The following is an 18492-nucleotide window of genomic DNA, read 5'->3' on the forward strand; positions in this document are numbered from 1 at the left end:
ATAACAAAGAAGATTAACTGTAAATTGCCACCCAAAGACTAGGGCTGTAGTCTAGCCACATTCCTTTATGAGAGAGGTAATTGAGGCCAGAAGAGGTAAAGAAGGAACAGAAGTACCTAAATCTTCTGAATTCTAGTCCAATGCTCTTTTCTTTCTTTCTTTCTTTTTATAAACTTATTTATTTTTGGCTGTGTTTGGTCTTCGTTGCTGAGTGCGGGCTTTCTCTAGTTGTGGCGAGCCGGGACTCCTCTTCGTTGTGGTGCGGGGACTTCTCATCGGGTGGCTTCTCTTGTTGCGGAACACGGGCTCTAGGCACGCAGGCTCAGTAGTTGCAGCACATGGGCTCAGTAGTTGTGGCTCACGGGCTTCGTTTCTCCGCGGCATGTGGGATCTTCCTGGACGAGGGCTCGAACCTGTGTCCCCTGCATTGGCAGGAGGATTCTTAACCACTGCGTCACCAGGGAAGTCCCCAGTGCTGTTTTCACTACAAGGTCCTGTCTGCTGATAAACTTACAAGTCCATCTAATTTTTGAAGTCTTTAAATAGATATACTTAATTTTAATATCCAAGCTACATTAATGTGACTTCCAATTTGGAGAGGGAGAGTTTGAGGGTATATTATTATTATTATTATTATTATTATTTTTTAAAATAAATTTTATTTATTTATTTTGGCTGTGTTGGATCTCGTTGCTGCCCTCGGGCTTTCTATAGTTGCGGGAGCAGGGGTTTCTCACTGCAGTGGCTTCTCTTGTTGTTCAGCATGGGCTCTAGGCACGCCGGCTCAGTAGTTGTGGCTCACGGGCTTAGTTGCTCCGCGGTATGTGGGATCTTCCCGGATCAGGGCTTGAACCCATGTCCTCTGCATTGGCAGGCAGATTCTTAACCACTGCACCACCAGGGAAGCCCGAGGGTATATTATGAGGACAGCCTTGGGGAAATAAATGATAGATCAGCGGTAGAGCAATGGGAAAGCATGGCCATTAAAGTGTAAAAGGGAATATTGAAAAAAATTCTCACAGGAGGTAACAATTAACTTGGTACTTAAAAGATGAGTAAAAATTTTCAGCCAAAGAGGTGTGGGGGGCTGGCAGCCTGGGTCATAACATTCCAAAGATCATTTAATGGACTTGGGAAACTGGAAGTCATTTAGTTTACTTGGACCTTAGTTTACGTGGGAGAGAATGGCTACAGATGAGACTGCATGAATAGGTAAAGAAGAAATCATGAACAATCTTGCATGCTATTCAAAGGATTAAAAAATATTTTTATGGAAGTGTTGGGGGAACCATTAAAGGAATTAGAGCAAAGGAGTGACATATCAGATATCCTTGTTACAATAATTACTTAAACTGTCCACAGTAGTGGATGTTTTGGTTTGGGAAGCAGAGACTGTTTTTTTTTTTAACATAAATTTATTTTTGGCTGCGTTGGTTCTTCGTTGCTGCGCGCAGGTTTTCTCTAGTTGCGGCGAGTGGGGGCTACTCTTTGTTGCGTGTGCAGGCTTCTCATTGGGGTGGCTTCTCTTGTTGCAGAGCACCGGCTCTAGGCGCGTGGGCTTCAGTAGTTGTGGCTCGCGGGCTCTAGAGTGCAGGCTCGGTAGCTGTGGCGCACGGGCTTAGTTGCTCTGCAGCATGTGGGATCTTCCCGGACCAGGGCTCGAACCAGTGTCCCCTGCATTGGCAGGCGGATTCTTAACCACTGCACCACCAGGGAAGTCCAAAACTGGATACAATTTAAATGTCCATGAGAATGAGTAAATAAATTTTGGGATAGCCATTTAATGAAATGATACACTGAGAATCATCTTTTAGAGTTATTTCATGATATGGGGGAAAAAGTCTCAAAATTCTTTATGAAGTGAAAAAAAATCTGTTTTCTCACTTTCACTTTGATCTGCTCATGATCTCAATTTGCATATGCTGCCAATATTATATAGATACAGAAATATAAAAAATATAACTGAAAGGATAACATCTCAAAGTGTCACAAGTGATTATTATCGTGGGTGGCTTCTGTGCTTTTCTATATTAAGCTTTTCTATGTTCTCCAAATTTTCTGAAATTAATATGTATTACTTTTTTAATTAAAAAATATTTTATAAAGATAAAAGCAGTTTAATTAGTTTCAAATGGTATAGAAATATATCCCATTCAGCGCTTGCTGTATTTTCTTCATTGAGCCAAGAGGTAATTATCTCATTAATTACATACAAAAATGCTTTTGCAGAATCAGCTTTTTAAAAACTAGAAAATGGTATGTTCACTTTTCAAACTTAAATAGCTTAATCCAGGACCATCCTCAATAAAATGTGGTGGATGAATTATTTTAGATACTAACCAGCAAGCCCTGATAATTTTTTCTCTCAAGACCTTTCTCAGTCAATAGTCCTGAGTCCACTGACCCAGATATCTAGAGCATCCGTGGTTGGGAGGGGGATGACCCTACTCCCTAGCTTCCGGAGGCCTTCCTGTAGCATTCAGGAAGTCTGAAATTCCCAATCTTCTGTGAGGAGATGGAAGAAGCAGAGAGAGAGCCAGTGTGTAAGGCAGGGGTGGAAAACATGCATTCAAAGGCTGAGATGTAAACTGCTGACTTGGAGCAAGCGGAGGAAGGAGACATATCTTAGCAGTCTCCTGGCAGCGGGCAACCAGATGGGATCCACATTGGGAAATAGAAATTACACACCACCCGAGCCAAGTGTAACACTCAGGATGAATATACCAGCAACAAGTTCCATCATAGGAACTGAGCTGAGGAGAGGATTCTGATCCCCCTTATTGCTGGTAGAGGCAGAACTTAGACTACATCCCAGGAAGGAGAGAGGGAAAAGAAAAAGTCAAGAGGAGTTTTAAGTTGGAATATGACTAAACTATAGACCTGGATAGACTGAGGGCTCATTGAACTGGAGAAACTGACCTCAAAATGAGTAGATTAGAATTCTCCCATCAACTTAAATGGAGGTTATATCAGACAGCAGCTTGATTTATAGAGAAATAAAGTTTGCATATTTTCACACCTGAGTTTATAACTGTGAAATTCATACACTAAATCAAAGGCAGTAGAATCATCATAGACTCATTCCAAAATATTTCCATTGTAAAAATGGACTGATTGGTTTGTGCTTTACCTAAAGGAATTATTATATGACTAATGGTGGAATATTAGTTAAGCCTTGGCCTAACAGTCTTCTGTATACTCTTGCTTAAATTTTTAAATCACCTGTGGTGGAGAAGTAATCACAAATTTTTTATAGGACACTAATCAAATTTACTTACCCAGATTCCTACTTGCCATCCCCTTACCACTCTTATTCAGAGAATCTTAAATTTGATAGAGATCAGAACTAATTCAACTTCCCACATAAAGCAAATACTAACCTCCCAAAGAATTCATGCCAATTAGCTGCTAAGACAATACTCAATGTGAAAAGGTACAACAGAACCCATTTCAGTGGGTTTAAGCAGGAAAGAACTTTATCGAGGATGTCAGGTAAATCACAGAATCTTCAGGAGGATCCAGAGAACCAGGACTGGGAGGTTGTGCAAGCAAGAACAAGTGATTTCAGGGCTAGATTGCTCACTTGGCAACCCTACTGTCTCTGCCATTGGACACAGGCTCTGCAGGACACCAGAGCTGGAGCAACTGTGCTACTGCTTCCACAAGCTGGATATCTCTTCGCTATTTCACCAGGATGGCTTTCACGTTGGCTCCAAGTGCAGTCTCATATCGGCTTCCAATTGGCAGAACCCTGGGGGTAAGTATGCACTAACTTCAAGGGACGCTGTGAAAAAGGGTTTTTGGCTTCTGCTTTGGGAATGTGGGTTTCATAATTTGGGAAACTCCCCAATTATTGGAAGGGTGTTTTAAAATTCAAGGAGAGCAAAAAGCATGACCAGTTACCCTAAAGCAGTGCATTTTATCTTTGGGAGTCTTTGGCATTTTGAATGAAATACTGATTCCTTGTAAATAACATTTATTTGTCATAAGCATCTGAAACCTGCTCCTTCTTCCCTATGCCACGCCCCTGCAGACATCTGAACACAGCTATTGAAACTCTTTAAAGTTTTTTTTTCTTCTTGACAAATATCTCCAGCTATTTCAAATGTTAATTTTAGGACAGGATTTCAGTCACCTTGAAAATCAACAATCTGTCCTCCCACATTCAGTTTCTCTTACTAAAGCCTCTCTTATATTAGTGTATCTGAATTATTAGACAGGCCAACTGTAAGGAGTGAGGATGGGGAATTATAGATTTTTTAAAAAATATATTGGGCTTCCCTGGTGGCGCAGTGGTTGAGAGTCCGCCTGCCGATGCAGGGGACGTGGGTTCGTGCCCCGGTTCGGGAGGATCCCACATGCTGTGGAGTGCCTGGGCCCGTGAGCCATGGCCGCTGAGCCTGCGCATCCGGGTCCGGAGCCTGTGCTCCGCAACGGGAGAGGCCACAATGGTGAGAGGACCGCGTACCGCAAAAAAAAAAAAAAAAAAAAAATATATATATATATATATATATATATTTTATATATATATATATATATATAAAGCTGAGAATAATAGATATGATATACCCCTACTTCCTAAAGGAAGTTACTCAAGAAGGTTTCACCCTCCTTATTAAGGCATACTAGGAAGTTGCCAAAAATGAATTGGCCCAATAGCTTCCCCTGCCACTGACTCTTTGGGCAGAAGGCTAGCAAAATTCTAGAACAATTATTAGAGTTAGGAGTTACAGGCCCCCAGGGAGAAAAGTATTGTGACTTTTCCCCTCCCTCCCCATTAAATTGAGAGTGAAAAGCACGAGTATCTATAAATGCTTAAAGCCACCAAATAGCACTCAGGTGGTACTTTCAGATACAGTAGCTCAGATGATGTTCAAACAATCCTGGAGCAAGCTGGGGATTGTTTTACTGCTAAGAAGCTTAAGCCACCATTTTACTGCTAAGAAGCTTAAGTGACTTCTTTTAGAAACAAGATGAAACTCACACTTGAAACCCACACTTGAACTCAGGTCTTTTGGCTCCAGAGCCCTAGGCATTTCCACTTTGCCACACTCCCAGGAGAGTAAAGGGTGGGAAGAGTCTAGGAGGAAAAGCAAAAGGCAAGGGACATAGCTCTTGGAACTTCTTCAAGATGCCAAGATTTCTAGTACGTTATCCATTCTAAATTCATTGAAAACACCTGACTGCAAATCCATTTGCAAAGGAAAGTGATGGGGCCACATGGAGGATGTGCATGAATGAATGTGAATATAATTTTGCCACTTTTACCATGATATTCTACAGCATTAGTCTCCTGCAGCTGCTGTAACAAAATACCATACACTGGATGGCTTAAAACAACAGAAATTTATTCTCTCACCTCTGGAGGCCAGATGTCCAAAATCAGCATCACTGGGCTGAAATCAAGTTGTAAGCAGGACCATACTCCCTCTGGAGGCTCAAGAGGAGAATCCTTTGCCTCTTCTAGCTTCAGGTGGCTGCCCCTATTCCTTGACTCACAGCCACTCCAATCTCTGCCTCCATGGTCACATTGTCTTCTCCTTTTCTATCTCTTTCAAATCTCCTTCTGCCTCTCTTTTATGTGGACACTTTTGACTGCACTTAGTGCTTACCCAGATAATCTAGGATTATCTCCCCATCTCAAGACCCTTAGTTTAATCACGTCTATAAAGATACAATATTTACAGATTCCAGGGATTAAGACTTGATATATTTGTGTGGAGACTACAACCACATTTCTACACTTCCCCTTTCTATCCTGTTTTACATCATTTGTTATTACAAAAGTAATAGGTGTTCGTTATAGAAAATCAGAATATATAGATAAACAAAAGAAAAAAATTTGAAATTACTCCCCAAAGATAAGTAGTATTTATATTGTTGGTGCCTATCTTTACAGTTTTTTCTCTGTGAACACACATTTACATATAGGTTTCACTAAAATTTCATATATCGAACTGATGGCACAGCCCTTGATCTCACTTCAGAGATGCCCACCTCACAAGTTGGGAAACACTGTTGTTACTCCCATAGAAAACCCAGAATGTAGAAATTTATTTAGGGTAAAACTTAGGTATCCCTCTATGTCAGGTAAGTTAATGTCAGAATGCTCTTTTTGAGATAAGAAGTTTTGTAACATAAAAAGTTTGTGATAGATTGTGCAAAGATGGGGAAAATGTATGCAAGAATGTCATTCTCAAGAGAACTCCTGGGAGATTTCTCCATTCTGGGAGCCGAGTGTGAACTGGTTCCTGGAGTTTGTGACCACAAGCTCTGAATGTGTGCGTGCATGTGGGAGCCTGTGGCTCTTCATAGTCAGGAGGATGCCCTGAGCACTGTCACTTGGGTGGACTGATAGTGGTGGTCCATTTGCTCTGTGCTCACCTTGCCGAGGACCCTGGTGACTAAGAGTATGCATTTGCTAGAAGTCTCCCGGGACCCGAGGTACAGCTGATAAGCATGACTTTGGCTGCTTTGCAATAAACTTTAACCAAACCAGCTTATTTCATTTCTTCCTTTTTCTCTCTCAGTTAATGACAAAAATTAACTCACACTAAGTGTTCAAAACACTTTGTTTTCATTTTAAGCTATAGAATAATAAACTAACAGCAGTAGGATTCATATGTTGTGAATAAACAGGGAACAAATGAGTAATTCCTTTCTTGTTGTGAATTTCCAGCTTTTGCATCTTTAAGCTCGTTTCACTTCTTTCCCTGGCTCCTTGTACTTACACTCATCTTCCCTTTTTGATCCCTTTTGAACACAGTTCAAACTGTGTCCAAACCATTCTTACTATGCTTTGAAAAAAAAAAAAGAAGAACTTGTCAGTGTTTGCCGTTTTCTTACAATCCTCTGCCACAGAATGAGACGTCAGATCTACAGGAACACCAGACTTTGGTGTGAAACAGAAAGCAAATGAAAAGAAACTTTATTTTAAAAGTGTCTTTTGATCCACCAAGAAGAGGGCAACTGGATTGTTCAACCAGGCACCGTGGGGAGAGAGAATGGGGTTTTAAGTAAGTTTTGGAATCTAATGTTAAAATTTGGTTTTAAAGTTTGTGTCTGGTGGGTATGAAAGCCTAACACTGAAGAATGCAGTTTTGCATGGCTGGCTGGACTTGCTTGCAGGGAGACTTTTAGGGGTGGTGAGTCTGGTCTGTTGGAGTTTCATCGGGTTCTTCAGAATTGATGTTTAAATGCATGTTAAGTCAGAGGGATGCATTTGTATTTACTGTGAGGGAAAGGACTTTGAAAACACTTCTTGGCTTTACAGAATGAAACCTACTGTTGTTCGTGAGACTGCTATTAGAGTTGCAGGAGGTCAGAGCTGAAAAGCCCTAGGGGCACTGCTCAGTCCATGCGCTCCCCTGAATTGCAAGAAACCTGATATCTGGACAGAGCAGTGACGGGAACCGCTGCTTACAGGACACCTATTATTGATAGGGTCTTTACAGACTTTATCTCAGTTACTCCTTACAACCCTGGAGGAGAGAGGTGGAAAATGTAGAGAGAAGTCAAGTGACTTGCTGTAGGTCACGCAGCTAATTGTCTACAGAATTAGGATAGAACCTCGTCTCCTGTCACTGTTCTCTTAACAGTTCAGTGCCCTTCTATAATACTAATTGTGTTAGTCTGCTCAGGCTGCCATAATAAAATACCACAGACCGGGTGGCTTAAACAACAGAAAGTTATTTCCTCACAGTTCTGGAGGCCAGAAGTCCAAGGTCAGAGTGTTGGCAGGTTTGGCTTCTCCTGAGGCCGCTCTCCTTAGCTTGAAGACAGCCGCCTGCCCCCTGTGTCCTCCCATGATCTCTCCTCAAGGCGTGCATCTCTGGGGTCTCTCTCCATGTGTCCAAATCTACTCTTCTTATAAGGAGACCAAGCAGATTGGATTAGGGCCCATCCTAAAGGCCTCATTTAACTTAATTACATCTTTAAAGGCCCCCATCTTTAGGTACAGTCACATTCTGAGCTATTGGGGGTTAGGGCTTCAATATATGGATTTCGGGGGGAACACAATTCAGCCAATAATATTAACAGTAACAATAATATGTGAGATTGCTGGAATCTATTGGAGATCTAAGAGCATTCTAGACTAGAGCCTTTTTACTAGAAAGGGAGGCAGATAACACCCACTGACCATCGCTGTCCCAACTGCTCTCCTGTTTAATCTTCATAACAGTCCTAGGAGGTGGATATTATCCATGTCAGTGTTTCAGATAAAGAGATCAAGACTCAGAAAGGTAAAGGTACCCATCTAATAAGCTGCAGTGAGGATTTGAATTCAGGACTGCAATGCCAAAGCTCACACACATTTTCCACTTCTGTGTGCTGCCTCTCTGCTCCCATTATATATAACTTTTCTCTCATTTCATCCATAAGTTGTAGGCATGGCTCCATAGACGTGGGTTTATGGGTCCTGAGTAAATTCAGTTCTCTAAGGAGCTCATGTAACCATGTTGAAGAAAATATCCATTTTTAGAATTAGTTCTAAATATTATTTACCAAAGCACAAATATAGGAAAAGGACTTCTTCCATGTAATTCAGTTATTCTCTGGACATCTTGCTTAAGGGTGGGACCTGGGGGGTGTTCAGAGCAATAGCCAGGGTCCAGGGGAGCAAACTGGTCAGAGCCTTATTCTTTATGCCAATGGGTAACAGAATAGACGACCCGAGCTTCGGACTACAGGCAGATTTTCTTCTTGAGAGCAACAAATAAGTAGTTGACTATCTCTGAGTAGGTTTCCTGATCTAGTCACAGATTTCTCTGTGGGTAGGAAGACTATTCAGTATCCCAACTGAATATGAATTTTTAGCATCTTCAGAATCAGCTGAGATTCCTGCCTGATGATCCACGTAAAGTTTTAGTTAATCATTTTAGTGGACGAAGTGACTGGATGGCTAACTCTGGGACTAGTTTATTCTCTTTACATGTGAATATAAAAAACTTCTTGGCCCCTTCCTCTATCTTCTTCCTCTTTTTTCTGTTCTCACTTAAACTCTAACCTAGTCAGTGGAGGACTGATTCCTCCCAGACCCACCCTTTTTTTCTGGGAGGTGTCTAGGAAGGGAGGGAAGAAACTACAGTAGCTGCTATCCTTTCTGTGTGCCGGTCACTATCCCTTGGTTGAGGACTCCCAGCCTGTCAGGGCTAGAGCTGGAATTTGAACTCAGTCCTGGCATGAAAATAGGCCCTTGCTCACACTCATGAGTTGTCTCAATCCGTGTTTTCAGGCTCTTTCCCCCATGGCTCCTTCCCTATGCTGCTTCCTCTGCCAAGAAATAGCCTTTCCCCTTTACTGCCTGGTGAACTTTGGTTTCCTTTAAGAACAATTCAAAAGTCACCTCTTACAGGCAGAATTGAATCCCTCCATGGGATCCCCCCTACAACACTGACCTTCAAACTTTTACTGACTTCAACTCACAATAAGAAGTAAGACATCACTACCCAGTACCAGGATATACAAATCACTGAAATGAAACTTTCCTGAAAAAATACAGTACATTCTGATAGTTTTAATTCTATTTCATTTTTTAAATTATTCAAATTGTAACACACTTCAATTGATATCATGACCTGCTAATGAGTTCACTAGTTTGAAAAACTGCCCTCAAAGAAACTCTTTCTTCCTTTGACAGCTTTTCTTCCTTCTCTCATCTCTGAAGGCCTCAGATCCTCTGGCTCCTTACACAGAGACACTGGGGCCCAGTTCTTTGGTGCCCCATCCATTAGCCATCTAAGTTCCATTTTAATCTCATTTATTTGTCCAGTGATGAAAAGTTTGGCCCTAAGAGCATGACTATTTGTATCTTAGCTGGGTGTACCTAGCATATTTGACATTTAAACAAATCATTTTGTACACCTCCCTCCTTCATATAATTTAATTTTCAATAATAGTCATACAACAAGATTAATGATAGTAATGGCCAAAAAGGAAACTCAGACAGTGACAATTAATTTAATGTGGTAAAACACATGTAACATGAAATTTACCATCTTAACCATTTTTTAAAAATTAGACATTGGATTTTATTTTACTTATTTGTTTATTTTTTTGGCTCTGCCACACGGCTTGCAGGATCTTAGTTCCCTAAACCCGTGCCCTCTGCTGTGGAAGCGTGGAGTCTTAACCACTGAACCGCCAGGAAACTCCCCCATTTTAATCATTTTTAAGTGTACAGTTCAGTAGCGGTTATGTATATTCACACTGTTGTACAATCTCCAGAACTTTTGTGTATTGCAAAATTGAAACTGTATCTGTTAAGCAACAATTCTCCATTCCCCCCCCACAGGCCCTGGCAACTACCATTCTACTTTCCGTTTCTATGAATTTGGCTACTCTAGATATTTCACATAAGTTAAAGCATACAGTTTTCATCTTTTTATGACTAGTTTATTTCACTTAGCATCATGTCCTCAAGTTTCATCCATACTGCCACTTGTGACAGGATTGCCTTCCTTTCCTTGCAACAGGATAATCTTTAGGTCCATCCATGTTGCTGCAAATGGCATTATTTCATTCTTTTTTATGTCTGAGTAATATTCCATTTTATATATGTACCACATCTTCTTTATCCATTCATCTGTCAATGGACGTTTAGTTCACTTCCATGTCTTGGCTATTGTGAATAGTGCTGCTGTGAACACTGGGGTGCACGTATCTTTTCAAATTAGCATTTTCTCTGGATATATGCCCAGGAGTGGGATTGCTGGAGGATTTCCTTCCTTTTTAAGGCTCAATAATATTCCATTTTGTGTTTATACCACATTTTATCCATTCATCCATCAATTAACACATGGGTTGCTTCTGTCTCTTGGCTATCATAATATAATATTGCTATGAATATGGGTGTACAACTTTCAATGAGACCTTGCTTTCATTTTTTTTTGGATATATACCCAGTGGAATTGCTAGATCATATAGTGATTCTATTTTTAATTTTCTGAAGAACCACCATACTGTTTTCCATTACAGCTGCACCATTTTACATTCCTACCAAAGTGCACAAGGGTTCCAATTTCTCCATATCCTTACCAACACTTGTTATTTTCTGTTTTTGTTTTCATTTTTAATAGTAGCAGTTCTAATAGGTTCAAGTGGTATCTCATTATGGTTTTGATTTGCATTTCCCTAGTGATTAGTGATGTTGAGCATCTTTTCATATGCTTTTTGGCCATTTGTATATCTTCTTTGAAGAAATGTCTATTCAAGTTCTTTGCCCATTTTTTAATCCTGTTGTTGTTTTAGTAGTGACAATTTTCTTTTATTGAATTTTGTGTATGTAATCGTGGCAGTAAAAACATACAAACGGAGTAAATATTGAGGTACAAAAAAAGGAAAAACCTATATCGACATATCAGTCCAGGATAGTAATGAATAATAAAATCCCTTCTCAAACCTTACCTTCTGTACCTTTGTCAATGACTTTAGCAAATTGATCATTTTGTGTATTTGTGTTCAATGGAGTCTTGCCAGAATTGTTAATATATCTTTGATCATAGTTGAATGAAGAACACTTCTTTAAAATTTTAATTTCAAAAAGTTTTTTTCACTTAGGTTGAATGGAATATTATTCAGCCATAAAAAGAAATGAAATTGAGTTATTTGTAGTGAGGTGGATGGACCTAGAGTCTGTCATACAGAGTGAAGTAAGTCAGAAAGAGAAAAACAAATACCTTATTCTAACACATATATATGGAGTCTAAGGGGAAAAAAATGGTCATGAAGAACCTAGGGGTAAGAGGGGAATAAAGACACAGACCTACTAGAGAATGGACTTGAGGATATGGGGAGGGGCAAGGGTAAGCTGTGACAAAGCGAGAGAGTGGCATGGACATATATACACTACCAAACGTAAAATAGATAGCTAGTGGGAAGCAGCCGCATAGCACAGGGAGATCAGCTTGGTGCTTTGTGACCACCTAAAGGGGTGGGATAGGGAGGGTGGGAGGGAGGGAGACGCAAGAGGGAAGGGATGGGGGAACAGATGTATATGTATGACTGATTCCGTTTGTTATAAAGCAGAAACTAACACACCATTGTAAAGCAATTATACTCCAATAAAGATGTTAAAAAAAGATTTTTTCACATGAAGCAACAGAAAAAAAATCTTATTGAAAGTCTTAAACATGATAGTAGGTTTAGCAGAAATTCATAAATATTCTATTTCACATTATGTTCCAGAACTTGAAATAGTGTCCATGCTCTTGTTTCTTTGGTATTGATTGTAATGGCTCTTAAATGTCTCTGTAGTAAAATAAATAAATAAAATATTCCTCCTCCTAGAGGAGGCTGGAGCTGGGTATTTCCCTTCCCCCAGGTCAGCTAAGCTCTGTTAATATCTCAGTAGGTGAGGCTCTGGTAAAATAATTGATGTTGAGGGCAGGACTTTTTAGGAAGAATAGAATGCTCTGGGCATAATTCAAAATGGCTACTTTTCCCCTCCCTTTACTGGAAGCAAGAGATTTTTCTCTGATCTACACTATAAGAACCTGGTAGTGCTCCTGGAGGTAAAACTCACAAAAGCATAGGGACTTTGCTAAGACTGGATCCTCTTGGAGTTTTTAACTCACAGACTTGTCTACACTGATCCTCTAGAAATTCATCAATTACAGTTTAGGGTTTCCTACCTGGTTATGAGATCCTCTGAGGTTTCTGCTCCTCATGGGTTTCTGCTCCAGTAAGTTTGCAATTCTGTATCTGCCTGACTGTGTCTTCAATTTTGCGGTAGCGGTTTGCCCTACCTCAATTCTCTGATAGATCTAAGAAGAGTTGTTCATGTTCAGTTTATTCAGCTTTTAACTTGACATTAGGATGGAGTAATGACTTCTTTACATGCCCGGCCAGAAAGCAGAAGGCAAAAAATCTTCTTTTAAAAACAGAAATTAGGGCTTCCCTGGTGGCGCAGTGGTTGAGAGTCCGCCTGCCGATGCAGGGGACACGGGTTCGTGCCCCGGTCTGGGAAGATCCCACATGCCGCGGAGCGGCTGGGCCCGTGAGCCATGGCCGCTGAGCCTGCGCGTCCGGAGCCTGTGCTCCGCAACGGGAGAGGCCACAACAGTGAGAGGCCCTTCTACCTCAAAAAATAAAAATAAAAAAATAAAATTAAAAACAGAAATTAATAAACTAATTTTAAAATTTATATGTAAATGTCCATCGACAGAGGAATGGATAAAGAAGATGTGGTACTTATATACAATGGAATATTACCCCACCATAAAAAAGAATGAAATAATGCCATTTACAGCAACATGGATGGATCTAGAGGTTATCATAGTAAATGAAGTAAGTCAGACAGAGAAAGACAAACATCGTATGATATCACTCATATGTGGAATCTAATTTTTTTTTATTGGAGTATAATTGCTTTACAATGTTGTGTTAGTTTCTGCTGTACAATGAAGTGAATCAGCTATATGTATACCTATATCCCCTCCCTCGTGGACCTCCCTCCCCACCCCCATCCCACCCATCTAGGAAGTCACAGAGCACCGAGTTGAGCTTCCTGTGCTTTATAGAATGTTCCCGCTAGCTATTTTACACATGGTAGTGTATATATGTCAATCCTAATCTCCCAATTCGTCCCACCCTCCCCTTTCCCCGCCGTGTCCACATGTCCGTTCTCTAATTTTTTAAAAAAGATACAGATTAACTTATTTACAAAACAGAAACTGACTTACAGATATCAGAAACAAACTTATGGTTACCAAAGGGGAAACGTTGTAGGGGAAGGATAAACCAGGAGCATGGGATGTACACACACACACTACTATATATAAGACAGATAACCAACAAGGACCCACTGTATAGCACAGGGAACTCTACTTAGTATTCTGTGATAAGCTATAAGAGAAAAGAATCTAAAAAAGAATGAATATATGTACATGTAAAACTAAATCACTTAGCTGTACACCTGAAATTAACACAACATTGTAAATCAACTATACTCCAATAAAATTAAAATATTTTAAAAATAAATAAAATGTGATTCCAGAGGACAGGCAGCAGTCCCAGTGTTCTGTGTCTTGCACAGCCCTACTGCCCTGAGAAACAGAAATTATATAACTTGTTTTCAATTGTGCAGACTGGGGAGGATTCACATGTTCAGTTTGGTGAACTTCCAGGAAATAATTTTAAGTGTTTATCTAAAGTTTATTCAAACTTTCTTGATCTAGAAGTTAGACAGGAAACCTAGCAGAGAATTGAAATACACCAGCTCTGAGGAGAGAGAACTCTAAATGTAGGCAGAAGGGTTGAACTGTGACACTCCGTGGCATTCATACCTCGGAAAGCAGGAGGTTCGATTCTAGGGCTTATGTGATTTAGAAGCTGCATCAATATTAATGTTTGCCACCATTTCCTGTTGTTCATTGTGCTGGTTGCTTTTGCTGTGTAATAAACTGCCCTAATATGTCATGCTAAAAAATTAATTAATTAATTAATTAATTAAATTAAATAAAGGGAATTTCCTGGCGGTCCAGTGGTTAGAACTCTGTGCTTTCACTGCTGAGGGCTGGGGTTCAATCCCTGGTCAGGGAACTAAAATCCCACAAGCTGTGTGGTATGGCCAAAAATAAATAAAATTAAATTAAGTTAAATAAAAATAAAATAAAATTTATATGGGAATGCAAACAATTCTCAAAAAGAACAAAACTGAAGGATTTACACTACTCTATTTCAAGGCTTATTATAAGGATACGGTAATCAAGACAGTGTGATACTGGCATAAGGACAGGCATAAATCAGTGGAACAGAATAGAGTCCAGAAATATGTTCACAAGTTCACAAGTTCAGTGGGTAAAACATATTCTTTTCAACCAATCATGGTGGAAAAACTGTACATCCCTATGGGAAAAAAGTGAACCTCAACTCCTTATCTCACATCATAAACAAAAAATTATCTCAAAATGGATCAATGACCTAAATGTAAAAGCTAATATTATAAAACCTCTAAAAGAAAACTTAGGTGAAAATCTTTGTGGCCCAGGGTAACAATGATTTTGTCAAGAGGACACAAATAGCATGAATCAAAGAAGAAAAAATTAATAAGTTGAGCTTCATAAAAATAAAAATGTTTTGCTTTTCAAAAGACGCAAAGAACAAAAGGCAAACCATTGTATTAATCATGTTTTTTATTTTCTATATTTTATGATGCTTTGATACCTTGGGGGCTTTGCTGGCCAAAAGAGACTGCCCATACCAAGGCTAGCTAATTCCTAGGGATAGCAAAAAACTTGCCTGTGAGTGTGCCTTTCATATGCAAAAAAATGAATCCAAAAACCGTATCTTCAACCACCAACTTTATCAAACTCTCACACATCAAGCCAATATTTCCCCTGCCCTAAATCACTCCCAGGCCACCCTTATAGCCCAGAGTCTACTGAAATTATTCCAACTATCCAATCCTAAACTTGCGCAACTTGCCTACCCTGCATCACCTGTTCCTTCCTGTGAAAACTGTATAGAGGCTCTGGGCTAAGCTTTCTCCTTTGCTCCTTCTGCCTCCGGATCAACTCTGGTACTTCCCCATGAGGCCCCATGTGGTCCTGTGTGGCACGGCAGGCCCTCCTTCTCTTGCGAATCATAATAAAACATTTTTCATTGGCATTGACGTCTTCATTTTGTCACTCAGTTATCTCTGTAAATTAAATCCTAGGCACAATCAAAACAACCACAGATGAGTAAAAAATATTTATAATACATGTATTTGACAAAAAATTTGTATTCAGAATCTATGAAGAACTCTTGAAAGTCAATAATAAAAAGACAACCCAATTTGTAAAATGGGCAAAAGATTTGTACAGATACTTCACAAAAGGTTTATGAATGAACAATAAAGTACATGAAAAGATGCTCAACATCACTAGTCATCAAGAAATGAAAATTAATATTACAAAATGAGATAACACTACCCATTCATTAGAATGGCTAAAATTAAAAAGACGGATAATGCCAAGTGCTGCTGAGGATTTGGAACCACTGGAACTGTTGATTTTATCTCCTGGTAAGCATGTAAAATGGTATGACCACTTTGAAAAACAATTTGGTACCGTCTATAAAATTAACATACACTCACCATATGACCTAGAAATTCCACTTCTAGATTCTCACCCAATAGAAATGAAAATGTATGTCCACAAAGGAATGTTGATAGAAGCTTCATTCATGATAGCCAAAAACTGGACACAAACAAAATGTCCATCAACAGGAGAATTAATAGGTAAATTGATCTGTTCCTACAATGGAATACTGCTCAGCCATTAAAAATGACTGAACTACCAATTCCTGCAAACAGCAAGGAGAATCTCAACAGCATGATACTAAGTGAAAGGAGCCAGACACAAGAGTACCCCCTACATTTGTCCATTTACATGAATTTCTAGAACAGGCAAAAGTAATTTATAGTTAAAGAAATCCGATCAGTGGTTACTTTGATGGGGACTAGGAGGAATGAATTATAAAGGGGCACAAGGGAACTTTCTGCAGTGATGGGAATATTCTAAATCTTGACTGGGGTATTACTGACTTGGGTGTGTACATTTGTCAAAGCTCCTTGTATTTTATTGCATGTAAATTTTACATCAATGAAATTGATTTTTAAAATAAGGCAGTTTACTACTTAACTGATATAGAAAGGTCTCAAAAACATACTAAATGAAAAAAAAATGTCAAATATTATGTATAGTGCGTCCTTTTTGGTGTGGGAAAAAAATAAATACAAAAGTGACAATGGTGGCCGTCCTGATAGTTTCTGTTTTGTTAGTTTTACAGAATGAGGAGCCATTTTACAGAAAGAAGAGGACAGTATTGGAGTCATCTTTGACTTCTCCATTTGGAACTAATATTGTCTATTGAGATATAGAAAGCTGGAAAGCTTTTATTCAGAACAAGTAAGTATACTAGAAATCAAATCTGCGTGATTGTAGAGTGTGTTTCCAAATACGGGTGATATTGAGCAGAAAATCAATTCATGCCTTCCTCTGATCAGTTATACTGATATATGGAATGCCCATCAAATATTTTTCTGTGGTTCTGAGAATTCAGTTATAAACATGGTGGCCCGTGTTAAACGGCAGAACGACAGATAAGCTAGGACTTTCACAGAGAGTGATCGTTTTAAAATATTGGTCCCCTGACGTCATGGGAGGCTAGATCCTGGGTTTGAAAGATGGCTTCTGGGAATTTCCTGTTTCCTGGTACATTGTCAAACACTTTGAAAGGTTTTATTATTAGTAATCAGTTCTAAATAATTTGGGACTTATGTGAGATAAAACACATACATTGTCCTAAAACCTCAGGAAAATCTGAAATAATATACAAATTTGGGGGATACTGATTTGTTTAAGGAACATTAAATAAAAGGTACCATGTTCAAGGTCTAGGTTGCATGTTTAACTCTTGCAAGAATGTGATCCTAGATGACTAAGAATATAAGCCCAAACTATCCAATAGGTTTTTTGTTTGTTTGTTTTTTACTATTCCAAACACTTTATTTTTTAAAAATTTTTATTGGAGTGTAGTTGATTTGCAATGTTGTGTTGGTTTCTGCTGTACGGCAAGGTAAATCAGTTATACGTATACATATATCACCCCAATGCTCATTGCAGCACTATCCAATAGTTCTAATGGTAAATGCTTTCTCACAACTTTTTCATCATGGTGAGGTTTTTCATTTTAATCTGTACCAAATTCATTTATTCAACAAACGTTAATTAATTAACCACAGTTCTAGGCCCTGGGGGTATAATATCAAAACAAAGAATGCTTTTTGTTCTCACAGTGCTTACAATATGGTGTATATTTGCGAGTGTAGTTCAGGAATGGAGGGTACAGGGAGAAGGTGGAATAAGGGTAAAATAGACAATAAACAATATTTATGTGAAAAATGATAACACAAATAAAATATAAATAATTGGTAGGTGCAAAATGACATCTCATTATGTTAATTGTGTTTTTATTTCTGTGGGTGTTTCCAGAACACATCTCCTATTTGTAACAGTAATTGAATAAAGACGCTATTCTTTCTGATCTCTTTGTCAGTCCTGAAGATGCATTCAGGAAGAATATTACATGATCTATCTTTTCATCAAGTCAGCAATTCAAATCTGAGTCCCTTCAGAAGAAGGAAAGTTCAGCTCTGTTCCACTAGAAATTATCTCCTGTTGGAATTTTCTTATACGCTGAGAATATTGTAATACATTAAGATTTTATTCAAGAATCAAAAAAGTACATTTATATTTCCTATATTACCTGAAAGGGTTTTTCCCCTTAGTCCAATTTGTTGCCCCTAATTTCTTCAATGATATGTCTATCTTTTTGCCTATTGAACATGAATGTTCTTTTATACAAGCTTCCTTTTCATTAAACTCTCTGGTTTTTATGGTTGAAAAGAAAAAAATATTGGTCTCCTGCCATCACCTACTCGGGCTTACCCTCCTGGTCAGACAGCAGAGAGATCTGTCAAGATAATTGTGAAGAAACATGGAGTAG

At 39.1% G+C, this 18492-nt stretch overlaps 1 protein-coding gene across 1 annotated transcript in view; it reads left to right on the forward strand.

Moving 5' to 3' along the window:
• Positions 1 to 15951: 15951 nt before the first annotated feature.
• The window catches only part of NLRC4 (NLR family CARD domain containing 4), a gene marked incomplete at both ends in the record, with an annotated part of 34832 nt that continues 32291 nt past the window's right edge, over positions 15952 to 18492 (forward strand). The window contains one exon of the mRNA XM_079720714.1: positions 15952 to 16006. Within this exon, the coding sequence (XP_079576840.1) occupies positions 15952 to 16006 (55 nt within the window). The remainder of the gene's footprint in view (positions 16007 to 18492) is intronic.

The sequence above is a fragment of the Hyperoodon ampullatus genome (genome assembly GCF_949752795.1).
Source record: "Hyperoodon ampullatus genome assembly, chromosome: 15".
NCBI lineage: Eukaryota > Metazoa > Chordata > Mammalia > Artiodactyla > Ziphiidae > Hyperoodon > Hyperoodon ampullatus.